Raw genomic sequence first — 18431 nt, forward strand, 5'->3', positions numbered from 1 at the left:
CCGACCTTTCTGGGTCACCAATCGCCAGTGGGCGGTAGGATTCGCCATCACCTCCCCCACCATCACGTTGGACAGGTGGGTTTTGCAGATAGTCCAAAGGGGCTACTCCCTCCCCTTCAAGACCACCCCCCAGCCATGCCACCTCAGTACCATCGTATGTCAGAGGATCATCTGGCCCTTCTCCAACAGGAAGTTGAGGCTCTCTTGGCCAAGGGAGCCATCGAGCGAGTTCCTGCCCCAGAAGTAGGTTGTGGTTGCTATTCCCACTACTTTCTGGTGCCCAAGAAGGTCAAAGGCCTGCGTCCTATCTTGGATCTCAGGAACGTCAACCGCTTCCTCTAGAAGGAGAAGTTCAAAATGTTGATGCTAGCTCAGGTCCTGTCTGCCCTCAAGCCTGGGGACTGAATGGTAGTGTTGGACTTGCAGGACGCTTATTTTCACATCCCCGTCCTGCCGGCCCACCGGCGTTACCTGCGGTTCACGGTAGGCCACAAGCACTTTCAGTTTACCGTGCTCTCCTTTGGCCTTACCAGTGCCCCTCGGGTGTTCACGAAGGTGATGGCGGTGGTGCAGCTCATCTGCACAGATCAGGGGTTGCAGTCTTCCCCTATCTCGACGACCGGCTGTTGAAGGCGGACTCTCCCCAGGCAGTCATCTCCAATCTCCAGACTACGGCGGACCTCCTGCACTCGCTGGGGTTCACTATAAACGTGCACCTGACTCCCTCTCAGAAGCTCCTTTTCATCGGAGCGGTTCTGGACAAAACGCAGTTTCGGGTTTATCCTCCCGAGCAGCAAGTACGGGATATTCAAGCTATGATTCCGATATTTCAGCCTCTATGCCGGGTTTCGGTCAGAATGATCCTGCGGCTGTTGGGCCTCATGGCCTGCTGCATCCTGCTCGTAGATCAGTCAGGTGGCATATGCAGGCTCTGCAGTAGGACGTGAAGTTCCAGTGGGCACAGCATCAGGGGAATCTGTCCGATTACGTTCAGATCTCGGAGGGCACTGCACGACAATGACAGTGGTGGCTAACGAACCAGGATTGGGTCAACGGCAGATCCCTCTCCCTTTCCCAATCAGAGTACACAGTGGTGATGGACGCATACTTCTGGGGTGGGGCGGCCACATGGGAGAGGCGGAGATCAGAGCCCTCTGGTCTCCGTCGGAGGCCAGGCTCCACATCAACCTTCTGGAACTCCGGGTGATCTGTCTTGCACTGAAGGCATTCCTTCTCTTTGTCCGAGGAAGAGTAGTGCATGCGTTCACGGACAACACCACCACCATGTGGTACTGCAACAAACAGGGCAGGGTGGGGTCGTGGACCCTATCTCAAGAGGCTTTCCGTCTATGGACATGGCTGGAACATCAGGGTATATCCCTGGTGGTTCAACACCTGGCAGGTTCTCTGAACGCCAGGGCGGACGAACTTAGCCGCAGGTGCATGATGGATCACAAATAGCATCTTCACTCGGAGGTGGCGCAAGGTCTCTTTCAGTAATGGGGAGAGCCTTGGTTAGATCTATTCGCCACCGAAGAGAATGCGCAATGTCAGCAGTTCGGCACGTTGTTATTTCCAAGGCAGCACTTACTAGGCGATGCTTTCCGTCGCGAGTGAAGTTGTGGTCTTTTATACGCCTTTCAGGCATAACACTTTTGCCAACAGCGCTGAAGAAGATCAAGCGTGACCGGGCCCAAGTCAGCCTTGTGGCTCCGGATTGTGCACCAAGCGTTTGGTATCCCGAGCTGTTACACATGGCCATCGATTCTCCAATCAGACCGCTTCTTAGGGAGGATCTTCTTTCGCAGCAGCAGGGGACGGTCCTCCTCCGGAACCTGTCCAGTCTCCACCTCCTTGCGTGGAGATTGAGCGGTGACAGTTGACAGCCTTCAACCTTCCTCCCGAAGTCTGTGATGTTATCTTGGCAGCCAGGCATCCCTCCACTAAGACAGTATATGCCTGCAGATGGAATACATTTGTGGCATGGTGCAGAGCAAAGACTGTGTATCCCCTTTCTGCCCCTCTTTTTGAGTTTCTCTTGTTCCTCCTTTCTTTGGCCCAGCAGGGTTCTGCTCTAGGCACTCTAAAGGGCTACCTCTCAGCCATATCAGCCTTTCTTAGGCTTTCTGATCAGACTTCTCTTTTCAAGTCCTCTGTTGTAAATCGCTTTCTTAAGGGCGTCACTCATCTTTTTCCTCCTGTTACCTTCGTAATGCCTCAGTGCGACTTGAACTTGGTTCTTACTTACCTTATGTGCGCTCCTTTTGAACCACTTCATAACTGTCCTCTCAGACCTCTCACTTTAAAGGCGGCCTTTTTGGTTCCCATCCCCTCTGCTCAAAGGGTGAGTGAGCTCCATGCTATTTCTTCAAAACCTCCTTTTCTGGCTGTACATCCGGACAAGGTCGTCCTAAGAACCAGACCTTCCTTTCTTCCCAAGGTGGTTACTTCTTTTCACATTGGTCAAACCATCACTTTGCCCACCTTCTTTCTGCCTCCGCATCCTTCTATGGAGAAAGAGAGGCTCCTCCGTCTGGATCCAAAATGTGTGCTTTCATTTTATTTGCATCGCACCAAGCAAATCCGGGTGGATGACCAGCTCTTTGTCAGCTACGTGGACGCCCAAAAGGTTTGGGCCATGCACAGACGGACCATCTCTAGGTGGGTTATTTTGTGCATAAAAGCTTGTTATTCTTAGGCAAAGAAGGAGCCTGCAGTGGGACTGCGCGCCCATTCCACCAGGGCGACTGCAGCTACCACTGCTTTGGGACGGGTAGTCCCCCTCAATGACATCTACCAGGCAGCTACGGGGTTGGTATTGCTGGGGTATCTATTCTAAAGGTTAGGAATCTATAACTAATTATCTCTTTCAGATGAACAATTTACTTACCTTCGGTAACGAAATATCTGTAACAGACATAGATTAGTTATAGATTCCTTACCGCCCCACCCATCCTTCCCGTTCTGCCAACTGACTTCTAGGGTTAAGGACTTCCTTTTAGTGTCCTAATTTTGTGCACCAGTGGTCAGTGTCTTGCATGGCTTTGCGCTTCTAGCGTGGAATGTCGTGTAAAAGAACTGACGTCAGCACTAGAGGGCGTCGTCTAAGTAGCTGCCATAACGTCATCCCGGCGGCCACGACGCCAACGACGAACGTAGAGCCTTCTGACGCCACCTTTTGACAAGCAGGGGTACAGCTGACTAACAATTCTCCAGATCCAGTCTGATGCCTGAGGGTAATTCTAAAGGTAAAGAATCTATAACTATAACTAATCTATGTCTCTTACAGATATATTGTTACCGAAGGTAAGTAACTTGTTCTTTGTGTTGCAAGGGAAATGCCGTAGCTTCATCTCATTTGCTGCCTGATAGGATGCTTTAGCAAAAAATATAAATTTTTGTGAGGAGTCTAACATGGAGGTTTCAATGGTCATTGTACGATGATGATGATTCTGTGTGGTTTCTTCATGTAAGGTGATATTTGTGCATGTTATTGCATTTACGGGACCAGTGATGTGCTGAGTTCTTTTCAGAATGTGCTGGTGCATGTGTTTCGCTGTCTCAATACTATGTTTTATGGACTAATTCAACACACAACTGGGAAACCCAGTAATCCCTCAGGGGATTAGGTATGAATACGTGGGATCCACAAGGAGACTCCTTAAGGAATCATATGTGCCAATGATTCTAAATCGGTTGGTATAGATCAATCCAACCTATAAGGATTAAATTATACAATGATATCAATGATGTCTTTGCCGTAGTTATATATAATATATATATATTACCCAAAGTGCCTCTGATTCAAAGACGCCACTCCATCGAGAGGTAAGTTTTCAAAACCTTTATTTCTGAAAGCGGCACATTATGGCTGTTTTATGAATCCCCGACCCGTTTCAGAGCCACAAGCTCCTTCCTCATGGGGCAGCAGTTGCAAGTCACGTTACGGCCACACCTATTTTTACCGAAAATGCATGCAATCTCCAGTGAAGTATGCTGGTAGTTGTGGTCAAATCTTCCCCGTAATTGGGGTCCATGTAATTTAGCTTAGCCATATGTTACCGGGTTATCAATGACGGCAAAGAGAGTTCCAGTCTAAGTCTTGCCTCTGCTGTTGAAGGCTGTAAAGATATCAAAGATTTTCTCTCATTATGGTAGATTAGACTAAGAGTGATAACCGTTGTGTACCATAGTTACTAGCAAATATTCTCATTGATTTGGTGATAATGGATGCTTTATTTTGCCTGTTTTCAAAATGTTATCGACGGTAACCCCCAGGTACTCGTATAATTTCACTTCTTCAAGGCAAGTCCCGTTTATGCGCCACCTCCTTTCTTTCCTAGGCTTCCCAAAATTCATTATTTTTGTCTTGTCAAGATCTACCCTTAAATCATTAGTATGGTTACATTTTTCTAATTTCATTAGATGGTTTTGGAGGCTGCTGGGTGTTAGTGATTAATATATAATATTCTCAGCATAAGCTGAATAGGACGTAAGTTGGCTTCCTAGTTTTGGTGCAAGTCCACCAGCATTCTCCAAGGTATAAAGGAAAGAGAAGAGGTGCTAGACTACAGGCTTGCTCAAGACTGTTGCTCATGGTCCTCTTGGAGAAAAGCATGTTATTAGTTAACTTAATTTGGAGCCAGATGTTTTCACTCAGTAAAACCAGAAAAATGAATGTTTTATTGATTCCTCAGGTAAATAATTTTTTGCTATAACTTTGATCTATTAACCTGATCAAAGGAAGAGCTTTTAACTAAAAATGTGTATAGTTTGAGGCCCGTATGCAATGTTTTATCGATAAGCAGTTTTACGCTGACATGTTGTCTGTGGTTGATTGGGTTTGCCTGAATCCGGGTTGGTGTGATGGCAAAAGATAGAACTCGATCGCCCAAGCATATAACGCAGTCAATAGATATTTGCCAAACAGGTGCCCTTCGGAGTCCAGCAATCTTGTATGTACTGGTCGTAGGCAGATCGTTCCTCAGAGAGCGTGGATGGAAGCTTTGATATTTCAGGAGAGTATTTCTCCATACTGGTTTACGGTACAATGTGGTAATAAGTTTATTGTTGTCTTTGATCACGAGATCCAGAAAGGGTATCTGATCAATGTCACTAGTAGAGATGAATTTCAAATTCTTATATGTGTGGTTCAATTTAACTATAAGTCCATCAATTTTACATTTGGAATAGCATCAGATGACAAAAATGTTGTACCACTTCCAGCATTGGAATGATGATCTATATGGTTTTTAGTTTTTACGTGTTTTTAATTGATTGTTGTTCAAAAGAATCTATATATAAATTCGTCAGCTTGGGGGCAAAAGCAAAAAATTGTTCCCGTAGAAGGCTGACTGTCAGTAGTATAGTAATGATCAACACATGAACATTTTGGGCCTTTTGGCATTCTGGTTATCCCTGACCTACAAGAAGACCAAACTTTACAGGCTCTGGGCATTCTTGACTACATTTTGGCCATTCCTGGCATAATCATGGTCAATTGTTAACATATTGTGGGCATTCTGGACAACATTACAGCTATTCATGGCAAAATAGTGCCTAATCAATGATCTATTATCGGCATTCTTGAAACCATTTTGACAATGCCCAGCATACTTGTGGGAGATTTGGTGGATTGGGGCCGTGCTTTACAGCATTTTGGCTATTGATGGCATAATGGTGTCCCATTCTTGACATTAAGTGAAAAAACCAAGAATAATTCCAGATATCTCTGGGTCAACGGTGGATAAAATCCATGGCGTTAATGATAGCGGAAATCTCTACCATTTGATTTTCATACTTTGTTGATGATGAGAGCGAAAAGTCAGAATCAACTGGGCACTACTACCCGAGAGGATGCCAGACTGATGTTTTAGGACCAAACATGTATTTATTAAATTGAAAGGCTGCTATTTTGGGACAAAAAAAATAATTTGGTTCATGAAATTGGCGAACTATCGTGTCAGGGAAATAAACGTATTTACCCAAAACGTAAAGGCTGAATTTGAACACGGCAAGCTAACATATCAGAGAATTAAGTTTATTTATGAAACACATAAAGGCCGTATTTAGTAGTAAAATGTTTTTATTTTCAGAAACTGGCTGATACCTGGGAATGAAACAGTGTTTCTTCTACTTGTAGCCAATATGTGAGTGATATTGTCTGTTGTGTCTAGAGGGCTTATTGCTGATGCGGGTTCCTTCTACAGATCACATACTACTGTGGCTGTTATTTTTTTAATTTGTGAATAGACACTTCTTCAGCTTTATTCATAATGTGTCTACATGTGATCACTACTGCTGTCATAGCCCTGAGCAGGTAAGATTTGTGTAACTTGTCTGCTTGCTGTCCCATAAGATCTCAGTAAATTGAGCAGTAGCATTGTTGTCCAAGCCTGAATTATTTGTCGAGCTTTACTGTCTCAAGCCTGTGATAATGCCATTTCTGTATCTAGACTTGTTCTCCCTGCCCCTTCCAAATAGATTCTTAGTTATAAGATAGAATGGAGACGTGAACAAAGATGCTGTGTACATTTTAAAAAATGATAGGTCATGTAGCCAATTCTTAGAGAAACTGTGCTGAAAAAAAGCATAATATTCCCAAGTCTTTTCAATGTTTTCTTGGGAAGAGTGAACCCCTCAAAACCATGGAAAGGGTAATAATGCTTGACATGATAGTATTGGAGTATTGAAATAAGTGCCCATTCAGAACGTCTACATTCTAAGTCATTATATCAAGACAGTTTACTGCCAAATGCACCATGTGGTCCTCCACAAAGTAGAGTCTTCTTCGTGGATTTAGGGGCAGCATTCAAAGTTCACCAGCCGCCACTGAATCACACATATTGAAAGAAGGTGAACTGGAGAGATTAAAGAGAAGATGCAGATGATGAAAATGAGCTGTCAGGAGGTTAGAACCAGGAACCAAGAGAGAGTTGTAAGGGAAATCAGACACATATGAATGGCCAAGAGTAAGATGCAGACAAGATAGGCAGATAGAATTGGAATCTGATAATATTGTAGTGACCAATGAGCAGCGTTTCAATGGTTTACATGAATCCTTATGGTGTTTCTTCCTTTAGGTGTACAAAGGCTACCTGGATGACTCCAGGAACACGGACAATGCCTGGATAGAGACAACTGTTGTTCATTTGCACTTAAAATCCCATGCCCAAGTAGACAACTTGATACAGGTAAGATCTTTTCCCAAAAATATACTGACATAAACTGACCACCTGGCTGAAAATGTCTGCTATGTACTCAATGCAAGTTTTAAAACTATAGTGATCAGTGTGTGTCCACCAACATTTTTCAGTATTTCGGCAGCATTTATTCATACCACCAGAATCACCCACTTCAGTCAAATTCAAAGTCACCCGAACTTATAGCAACAGGTTTTACTTGCCTCTACACACACTTGCTTTTTAAGTTTTTTAACTGTGTAGCTTCATCTGAGTTTGTTATGTCATACCCCTTAACTATCTAAAGAGGTTGTGTGTCCTCCTGCAGATGTTCATCTTACAGGTTACTAGGACATTAGGCACAATTTCCATGGGCGTCCTCAGCAAACACACAGCTAGACATTCTTCTCCAAATGGACCTGATAGCATGCTAGGCAAGGGTCATTTGAGCCTGTGACCTCCTCAGCTTAGTTCCCTGATGGTAAGTCACTTATGATAGAACCCTTAGTGAAATCAGGTTCTAATGCTTAATAGTTGCCCTGCAGATTCTTCAGCCACAGGATGGTGCCCTGGATGAACTTTGCATTTTATTAAAGAGAGGGAATTGACTTTGACACTGGTTTCGAGCGACTGGATGTGAAGACACCAAGCATGTACATGTTGCCAATTTGCTGGAAGGCCTTCAGTTGCCTTTTCTGTCTGTACTTGTCAGGATTCTAGAATGTGCTGGTCCCCTGTCAGTGTATCTAGTCTATTTGACTATGATAGGCCTTTTCTCTTATTTTCCTGTGCTTTTGCAACTTTCACAACATGATTAAATGGTCTTTGGAGTTTAAGAGTTGCAACAACTGAGTGTGTGAGGGCTGATGGGGTACTTCAGTGAGGCAGGAAGTTAATATAGCATGAGCAAGGCATTTAGTAAGTTGGCAATCCATGGGAATATGTTCACTGTATATATGGCACCGCTACCAAAGTGGATAGGCAGAGATTGGACAGTGTTCCTGATAATTTGACCTCCTTTGCTGATTCTGTGGGACTGTTTTTAATCTGCATGGTCTCTATAAGTGAAAGAAAGTCATCAAGAGCGTCCATTTTGGTTGGCTGCAGTCTCATCTTACACTCTAAGGCAGTGTCTTCCAAATGAGGCAATTTTTGGTGAGTCGCAAAAGACCTGGTCTATATGTTAGTAATATTTAAAATTATTAGCCCTGTTGGTGCACCAGCGCAAAGATGCTGAATTAAGTCTAGTTTTACAAACCCTTGCAAGTATTCCCAAGCAAGACTCAGGGTGAATGTTCCAGTATATGTTTCTGCAGGCTTTTCACTTCACAAAACTATATCAACATTGAATGTGCTCACTATAAGTGATCATACACAACCATACCACTTGTGTATAACTCTCACACATAAATTGAGAAGTATGGATGTAGCCCAACAGCTAGAGCTGCCGACTTTGAATATGAAGAACCAGGTTCAAGTCCTGGCATTAGCACAAAATCCTTGATTCTGGGTAAATCTTTGCATCTTCTGTGCTTTTAATAAAATACATCTGAACTGAGGTAATTCATTCTTGTGCTCATGTATGTGCTCCAGTGCATTTTGGCTGAGTTCATGCATATAAAACTGCAACATATATATGCCTCACATTTTGAATATCCTCAGGATAAGTCTCGAACCCGAAACGTTTCTCCAATTGTTCTCCTACATTGGTGCCGGCTCCACTTAGAATCCGTATGCTGCACCACGTGATATCACTGGAGCCATAAAGCGACACCTTCGGCCGCTGACGTCAGTTCCCCTTTTCAGCACCAGTGACATGTTCCGGATTACTCTCGTCAGCAAACCATCATTTGAGGATTTTTTGCTAATCTCTTTCTTTATGGTTCAGTTCTCATTGAGATTCACAGCCGACAAGATAAGGTTTCAACCTGTGTAAGATTATGAGGGCCAAATGTCCATCACGGACCATCACAACATCTGCTTATGGTGCTTGGGACCAGATCACTATGTTGTCAAGTGTAGAGCCTTTCAAAAGATGCACCCTAAGGCTCTTAAAGTACTGAAAGCCAAGGGGTTCCTGGACAGAGCCCAAGAAGAGAAACATGGTCATCATCCGAGATCAAGATCTCCATCCCTTCCAATCTCAAAGTCTTCAAGGAAAAGTACAAGATGAAAAGACCTAGTTCCCAGCGAAGATTTTCCAACAGCAAGTCACCATCACCAAGACTGGCAACTCCTCCACATTCTGAATCAGAGGTCGAAAATCCATCTCAAGATGATGACATGCCGACTCCAACCGAACTGGCATCTGCAGCTCAAGTGGGCCTGTTGTCAACTTTATATCTAGGTCCTCCTGCTGTGCATCTCCAAGGCTCCAGTCAGGTGGCCAATACCTCGATTTCCCTACTTCAGGGACGGATCTATCAATCTTTATAAATGTGATGTTCAGCAGTTTCATAGGGCCAAGATTCCTACTGATGTGCCTCTCGACCCCATTGGTACTCTGTCCTACACAACGGGAGTGATGGCAATGCCATTTCAGATGGCGGCTTTCACTCCCTTTTACCCAACGCAACAGATCTCTTGGGTGAATTCCTACCGGCGCTAGCGTCCGCAGAATTGACGCCAAGGATACCTTCACCTCACCCTCTTCACACTGAATCCTTCTCTGTTGGCGCCGGAACCCATCAATTCTCCGGCACCACAGTCGACTCCTCCAGGGTGACCAGTTCTGGTTCTATCAGCTAAAGCAGTATCCCCTCCACTTTAACCTTTCTCTTTGCCTTCACATATGTTCCCTCAAAGATCCAAAAGAGAAGGTTAAAGGCTTTAGGAAGAAGACTGTTTTTTTCCTGGAGGAAGGAGATACACGGGGAGATTTATATAAGGAGGATAATGAAGGGGATGTTGATCAACCTGGTCTAGATCCAAAATATGAAGGACTTAGCGAGACTATTCCCCAGTGTGGAAGCCCGTATCTCCCTCAGGCATTGATCCTCCCAAAGCCAGTTCTTACCACTATGTCATTAAAAAAGCTGCAGTTATGCTACACTTGAATCTATCTTCAGCAGAAGTAAAATCTAACATCTTGGAAGAAGTCCTTTCTTCCTCTGCTCATACCTCTGAACCTCTTCTTCCTTTTAATGAGGCTCCTATTGAACCTACAATGGCAATATAGAAGAAACCAACCACCTCTACCGCTGTTTCGAGAGCAATAACCAGAAGGTATAAACTTGCACCTGGAGACTCTGCTTTCCTGTCAGCCCATTCATCTCTTGAGAGCTTGGTTGTACAAGCCTCAGGCTCATCAAAGTTGACCCCAGGATCATTGGTATATGCCCTGGCAGATAGGGAGTCAATAAAAGCTAGGAAAATATGCCAAGAATACTTCTCAGCAGGTAGCATGGCATTAAAATCTTTCAACACCACTAGTATGCCTTCAGGCCCAATGGGCCTGAGAGGTGTCCCTGCTGGGTTTCTGCTAACAGATTCACCCTTACACCCTATGGGCCCTCTGGATCTGCCACCCAATCCAGACCAACACCATCACAGGTGCCTTGTTCTACCCCAACTCCTTCCCTTTTAGTGCTGTACCTGATGCTGCCATTAGCGCTCGACAATGAACCCATTGTTATTCAGAATTCCGAATGAGCACCGTTCGACATCGGTGCCGGCACCATCCAGGCCCTCCCTACCTCTGGACTTACCACTCCTAGATCAACCCTACACTCCTGAAGGGGGCGATAAGGAGGAAGCATTTGATCCCCTAAAGAAGGACCTTCAGCCAGCAAAGAACTGGTAGGAGATGCTGGGTGATGCCAGTAGTCTGGATACCTCACAGTCTGCCATGCTTTCCCTTGCAGGCCTTGTGTCGGAGGAAGGGGCATCCTTTGTCACTGTGAGATGCACGGTGGCTGAATTCCTTGAACTACAGCTCCTGCAGTCAAGGTCAAGACCATCGTCTTTATGCAGGTGCTTCACTCTAGAGCAGGTTCGACTGAACCTCTGCTCCCTTTTAACAAATCCCTCACTGATGTTGTCCTAGGGTCCTGGGCCAAACCTTGCACGGGGCTCCTGTGATTAGAATGATTGCCCGATGCCATGGCCCTGCCTCAAGAGGCCCAGCCTTCCTCTCCTAGCACCCCACCCTGGAGAGCCTGGTTGCACACGCCTCAACTTCAAAACGTTCACTTCCACTCTACGAGACAGGAAATCCAAGATGCTAGACACATTTGGGAAGCGTATTTTCTCTACCACTAGCATAGCCTTCTGGCCAGTGAGCACTGCATGCCTCTTGAGCTAATTATCCTATATGTTTGTGGAACTCGGTTGCATTGCTGCTCCCCATGCTCCCTGAAGAGATTCCAGCTATCCTCAACCAAGCCTTAGTGGATGGTCGAGATGCAGCAAACCTCATCATCATGTGTGGGTTAGATCCATGGACTTCCTAGGCAGAGCCACAACTCCAACCGTGGCGCGGCGTCGCCCCACCTAGTTATGCTCCATTGGGTTCTCGTCAGATGTCCAGGCATCCCTGATCGACATGCCCTTTGATGGCCCCTGCCTATTTGGCAAAAAACTGCTATGGCGCTCAAACACTTTTGGGAAAGTTGGGTCACCAGATCTCTTGGGTTTTCCTTATTCCTCTCTCTGTCTCAGCAGCTGTCCTTTTTCCCCTACCACACTCGTGGTTGGGCACCTACGGATGGCCACAATACCAGCTGTATCCACCGGTACAGCAACTTACCCTGTCCTTAGGTGTCGAGGTCACATACCCCACAAAGGACGTGAGAGCCAGGCTCAGCAATCTGTCATTCCCACACCCCTCCAGTAGCCTCCAAGCCTCTTTAGTGCACCCTCCATCCAGCACAGCCATCTCATTAGCACCAGCCTCAAGCAATATCTGCCCCATGGTCTGCAGTTACCTCTTACTAGGGGATCCTTCAGATTGTGCAGAAAGGCTTCGCCTTCCCATTCTTGGAACGTCTCTGAATTTGCCACCGTCCCAAGAATGGCTGATGGAGGACTATCTTTCTTGCTCCATCAAGAAGCACAGGCTTCTTTGGCCAAAGGAACCATTGAGAGGGAGCCTACACAAGAAGTTGGTCATGGTTGCTATGTCCACTACTTTCTGATGCCAAAAAAGGACAGAGTACTTCGTCCTATTCTAGATTAGAGACATCTAGCCGCAGATTCCTCAACTTAGAATATCCCCAGGCGTCAGACTGGATCTGGAAAACTTCTCCCCAGCAGTACCTCTGCACGCCCGGGGGCAGCGTCGCCTGGCTACGTCCTGACGTCGTCCACGGAAGTGACGTCAATGGAGCCATATAAGACCCCCCGGCGTGCTGTCGTCAGTTTTCTACTTTTCCGTGTCCCAACGCGGATCTGGGAAAAGCTGTTCCTCTGGCCTGTTTTGATTTCAGACTTTTACAACACCTTTTTGCGTCTGGAACAGTGTTTTGATGCCTGCGGGCTTCAAGTCTTGTGCATCGTGTTCGCAGCAGATGTCGGCGACTGATCCACACGAGATCTGTATGTGGTGCTTGGGTGAGCCACACGACTCCTTCGAGTGCGACGCCTGCGGCAGCTGAAGCCAATGTCCCTGCGGGAACGACGGATGAAATTGATGTTCGCCCGGTTGTCCCGGTCAGAATCCTCACGGCGCCGGCCTCCGGCGGAAGGCTCTTAACGGTGCAGCTCCTGGTGATGGGGTGACTCGGACCCAGATGGAGGCCTATTCCAGGGCTCTGCAGGCCATCTTTGGGTCACCCCCACTCCCTGGCGCACCTTCGGGCCCCACAGTGGGGGTAGGCACTCAGGTCGGGAGTTTGCCAGCAATCTCACCCTCGGCGCTGACCGAGTGCCTTGACTCCGGTTCCGGAGTCGCTGCGACATCAGGACACAGCCCGGAGGGGCATCCCACTCAGACATCTAGTCCTCCTGATGCATCTTCGCACAGTCCTGCAGGGCTCCCTGCGTTGTCGCTGGATGCGGCTGCAGCACGGAGCTCAACTCCGAGTCGACTTTGTTCCTCCCCGCTGGCCCCTGCCTTGGTGGAGGTCGAGTCGACACCGGTCCGACGGGTCCTTTTTGGGGTTCGTCGACGTCATTCTAAGGCCGTCTCGACGTCGGTTGACTCCGTTTCCATCCCCGGCTGTTCCTCTGCTGGTGGGGGACATGACCCCAGTGGGTTCCCCACCCCCAGGGTTTTTTCAGTGCTCCACGGAGCATTGGCCCATGAGACACTGGCTGGTTCATTCTTCTGCAGGGCCTCTGTCATTGGGTGGACGGATTAGCCTGCAACCGTCACCAACAGATGACTTGCTGTCTCCTCCTCGGATGGTCACGGAGGCTGGCGCAGAGTTTGTGAGGGCAGTTCGCATGGCTGCGGATATCTTGCAGATGCAGCCCCCCTCTGTATCCCTGCCTTTGGATCCTTTGTTGGATCTTCTCCACGAGGGCACTCTGGATGTGGAGCCCTTATTGCCTTATAGCGGGTCATTACATGATGTCCTTCTGGGGACTTGGGCCAGACCCTCATAGGGTGACCCCGTGGGTTTTGCAATTGCACATCGCCATCGTTCGGCTCCAGATGACCTTCCCTGTTTGTCCCTCCATCCTAGGGTTCATGGACGTCTAGTCCAGGCAGCACTTGCTTCCTCTCCTCCTCCGTAGCTTCCTCCCACTCAGGACTCTAGGTGGTTGGAGTCGTGTGGCCGCGATGTCATTGCGTTCACCAGCTCAGGTCTTCGGTCGCTGAACACGAACTGCGTTTTTGCTCGGGCTACTTTTGCCCTTTGGGACTCAGTTGGACAACTCCTTCCTTCTTTGCCAGAGGGCCCTCGCACTGACCTAGTCGACTTATTCGGGATGGCTGCGACATGGCGCTGTTTTCCGTCATTTGGCCATGGACACCACTGACTCCGTTGGTCGAGCTATGGCAAGGTCAGTTGCTCTGCGTTGCCATGCGTGGCTACGCGTTTGCAGTTTCCCTGAGCGACTCAGACATCTGCCCTTTGATGGAGTCCATCATTCTGATGAGCATGCAGACTCAACGGTCCGGCGCCTCCTATCTGGATTCCCATGACTGCCAGGTTTTTAGTCCTCTATAGTGGACTTGCGTTTTCGTTTGCAGTTTTGTCACTGCTTTTATGATTTCTGCCTCTGGGTTCAACACATTATTTCCCAGACAGACTGTATGGCTGTTCAGCCGTGGTTCTTTCCTTCCTTTGGTAGGGCCAGCTGTTTATATGGCTCTTTTTGACCTCTGCCTCTGAGCTTGTCTCAAGAGGTGTCCCTTGCTTTTTAAACGGATGTGACATACCCTATGTGGGGTATTTTTTCGTTATTGTGTAGCTGCTCTTCCTTACCAGGCTCTTCCTTACCAGGACGTTTCGGAGGCTCCCGTGGAGTTCTCTTCGTTCTTCTGTCCCTCTGGCGATTTTTCCTGTGGGTTGTGCTGTGTGCATCTCCCTTTGTTCCATACTACCTGCTTTGGTGGAATGCCTCCTCTGTTGAGACCCACGGACTGACATGGCCGTCTCCTGGAGCTCCTGTAGTGCTGCCGACGGTTGTTCCGTCGCACTCTCATGCATTTGTGGACGCAGTCTGCTCCAGTGTATTGTGGGGTTTTTTGTCGTATGCGTCTTGCCCCAGGGGGATTTCCGTCCTCCTGCCCTGCATTTGGCTCATCTTTCCGCCTTCATTCTGCCCCTTGCACTGTTGACTGTCTTGGGCGTGGGTATACCCCCTGTGGGCGCTTATTCTGTTCCGCTCTGGATCGGTTCTTCTGTGTTTTGGGCCGGCACCACCTGTGGGCCACACTGGAGGTCTGTACTATCCCGGGGGACCTGTGGTGTTCCTTGAGCCAATGTCTTGGCTGCATTCTTCCACCGTGTTGGATAGGGCTTGGGCACACCCTGCCTGGGGTTTGCCTAGGGGCGGTAGAGTTTTTGCCACGGTGGCCCCCTGTTGCATTTTGCCTTGTGCCCTTGCTTATCCCTGCCTATCCCTGGCCTAGGCTCAGGGTTTGTCTTTTTGTTGCTGCTCACAGCTCAGGTGTTCTCCTACTGGCATCTGCTGCGCTTTTCAACAGACGTATTCTATCTACGATGCTTTCTGGCATCATTCTGTATATAGTTCTATACTTTTTCAGACATTTTATGTTTGAGTGTTACTGACTTCTTTTGCTTCTTTGTTGGTGTGGTAGTCGGTATTCCTGCCTGTGGCGTGGTGGTTCGATATTCCCTTTCCGATCGAGAGGTTGGGATCGCTTTCTTATGTGGTTGAACTTCAATGTCTCGATATGTGTCACATCAGTGCCGTGGGTACCTCTTGGGCAATTTTCTATTCATTAGGGGTACTCTTCCAGTTTCCCCTTGGTGGTCAATCTCTTGGCTTTTCATATATTTCTATGTGCTGCATGCGCATGTGTGTTGGCAAGCATGCAGGGTTTCCCTGCAGTGGTTTCTGGGGATTATCCCAGATTTCCTCTCTGTTTTTCTATTTATCTTTCCTCTTCCTCCCTCATGGGAGATAGCTTTAGGGGTGTCCAACTTGCTGGCGGTCCTGTTTTCTTTGCACCTGTGGGTACGGTTGACTGGTTGGCTCCCTGGTGCTGCGCACGTCTTCTCTGTCGACGCGAACATGTTGTTGCTGTTCCGCTTCTTTGAGTGATGCATTGTGTGGTGTGGTTCTCACGGTACGCAATGTCTGTTCCGTGTATTCTTGTAATTTGCACCTCTGTATCTTCCGGTAGTTGTGGTTCGTATGTTACTGCATGATACCTTCTGCCCTGACATGTCGTTTGTTGGCACCTGATGTTGTGCCACTCACATTGTGTGTTCTGACTCTGTCCTCATGTTTAAGTCCCATCGCTGGGCCTTTGCCTCTTATGGATCCTGGGATCCTCTCCTCAGTTTCCCACTTTTCGTAGAAGTTATGGCATTTTGCACTGCTTTCCGGTTCTGTGATTTCGTTCGTCCCTGTCTGACCGACAGGGGTCTCGTGCCGTCTTCTGACGGAATGTGATACTTAGCTTTCCCTGCTCATGTTCTGCCCTGAGCTTCTTGGTTTGGTGTCAGCTCCACTGGCAATGCTCAGCTTTATGGGTTTGGTGTCAGCTGCCCTGGCATTGCCGCCCCTCCTTGTTTCTGTCACTGTTTTTGATGGACTTTGTCCTTTGCACATTTGGTGGGTATCGGTCGCAGACCCTATTCCTTGGAGGTATAGCTTTGGTATCTATTCTAAGTTAAGGAACCTGAGGCTAGATGTCTCTATCAGATAATAATAATAATAATAGACGAGTTTCTAAAGCGCCTGGTTATACTAACTAGTATGTCCCCGCGCTGCAGCTAGCCTCCCATTTTGTTACGGTATCATGAGACGATCCTACAGGCTCAGAGAAGCTATATGTGGAAGAGCCAGGTTTTTAATTTTTTTCCGAAGGTCCTTTCCAAAAGTTTTGACCTAAGTGTCTGAGGGAGGCCATTCCAGTGTTTAGCGGCAAGCCAGCGGAAAGATCTTCCCCCCATTCTTGCTCTTTTGATTACTGGTAATTTCACCTGTCCTGCCCCAAGGATCTCAAGGCCCGGGTAGGGGTGTCAGGGGCCAGTAGACTGTGTAGGTAGCTAGGTCCCTTTCCCTGCAAGATGCGGTGGCTGATACATAGCGTTTTAAAAAGAATGATTTCCCTCGCCGGGAGCCAGTGTACGGTTGCGAGGGCGTTCCTGGACGGCGCTCTCCTGGGCAGCATCAAAACAAGGCGAGCCGCTGCATTTTGAATGCATTGCAGTCTTTGTATACATTTCCCACTTGCTCCAAGATATAGAGCGTTCCCATAGTCCAGGCGAGATGTTACCAGTGCATGGACCAGGGTTTTTCTGGCAGATACGGGGAGCACATCTAGCATCTTCCGAAGGCCCTTCATTATTCCGAAGCATTTCCCGGCCACAATCCTGGTGCGATGGTCAAAGGAGAGCTTCGAATCCAGCCACATCCCTAAGTTCTTAACCTGATCATTGGGGGAAGGGGTGGGGCCCAGAGTCTGTGGCCACCACGCCGAGGACCATATGGAAGGAGCCTTGCCTACTATTGGAACCTCCGTCTTGCTGCCGTTCAATTTGATGCAATTACTTGCCATCCAGACAGCTAGATCCTGTAAACAGGTGGAAAAATTGATGGCTGCCTTTTCATGGGATTGAGATAGTGACACCACTAGTTGTGTGTCATCCGCATATGATACGACACTAATATCGTATTTCGCAATCAGGTCAGCTAGAGGGGCCATATACAGATTAAAAAGGGTGGGACTGAGAATAGAACCCTGGGGGACCCCTTGAGCCAGCCTAATGTTTTTAGAGTAGTACGGACTCTGAGATACTCAAAGCTTCGATCCTGTAGGAAGGATCTCATCCATTCCAAGGCCAGTTCATCCAGCCCTCCTCTTTTGAGGCGCTGTAGGAGCAGTGGGTGGGTGACGGTGTCGAAAGCGGCACTGAGGTCCAGCAGTACCAGCACCACCGTCTGGCCATCGTCTACGTGTCTGCGGATTGTTTCAGTTGATAGGAGCAGTGCTGACTCCGTAGAATAAGTTGCCCGAAAACCTGATTGTGTGGAGTGTAATAGGTTGTGCTTATTAATGTGCGTGGTTAGCTGAGTGTTGACTACCTTTTCTGCAATTTTAGCGAAATATGGCAGGAGCAAGACCGGTCGGTAGTTATCCAACTGGCTCGCATTCACTCCCGGCTTTTTCTTAATGGGGATGATGGCTGCTTCCTTCCATCGCTTTGGGACTGTCCCTGATTCAAAGGAGAGTTTAAGGAGGTTTCCAATATAGGGTACCAGGATCTCCATGCTATCTCTCAGGGTTTTGGGTTTCGTAGGGTCCCTTGGTGACCCGGACTTTATGCCTAAGGCTGTGTTTTTAAGCTTGTCGTAGGATGGGAGGTCAAATCTAGAGAGGCACTGTGCCTTCTCCATGTTGAGCCGACCAGCTACCCCTCCCCCTCCGTTACGTGCCTCATCCGGGAACGTGGTGTAAATTCTTGCTACCTTCTCTGGAAAAAACTCTGCGATCAGGTTGCAAGATTCTACTGAGCAGCTGTTTGGCACCATGGTCCTGGTAAGTGACGATATGTCCTTAAAAATTACAAACAGCTCTCGGGACGTGTTTTCAGCCTGCTCAAACCTAGTATTATAATAGGCTGCTCGAGTCCTCCTTATGAGTGAATGATAGGCTTTAAGCCT

The 18431-nt window shown here is 47.7% G+C and overlaps 1 protein-coding gene across 1 annotated transcript in view; it reads left to right on the forward strand.

The window, feature by feature from the left end:
• LOC146808453 (transient receptor potential cation channel subfamily M member 2-like) overlaps positions 1–18431 on the forward strand; it is a 2757229-nt gene that overhangs the window by 2710783 nt on the left and 28015 nt on the right. The window contains exon 31 of the mRNA XM_085623562.1: positions 7083–7193. Within this exon, the coding sequence (XP_085479688.1) occupies positions 7083–7193 (111 nt within the window). The remainder of the gene's footprint in view (positions 1–7082; positions 7194–18431) is intronic.

This window comes from Triturus cristatus, chromosome 8, assembly GCF_964204655.1.
Source record: "Triturus cristatus chromosome 8, aTriCri1.1, whole genome shotgun sequence".
Classification (NCBI taxonomy): domain Eukaryota; kingdom Metazoa; phylum Chordata; class Amphibia; order Caudata; family Salamandridae; genus Triturus; species Triturus cristatus.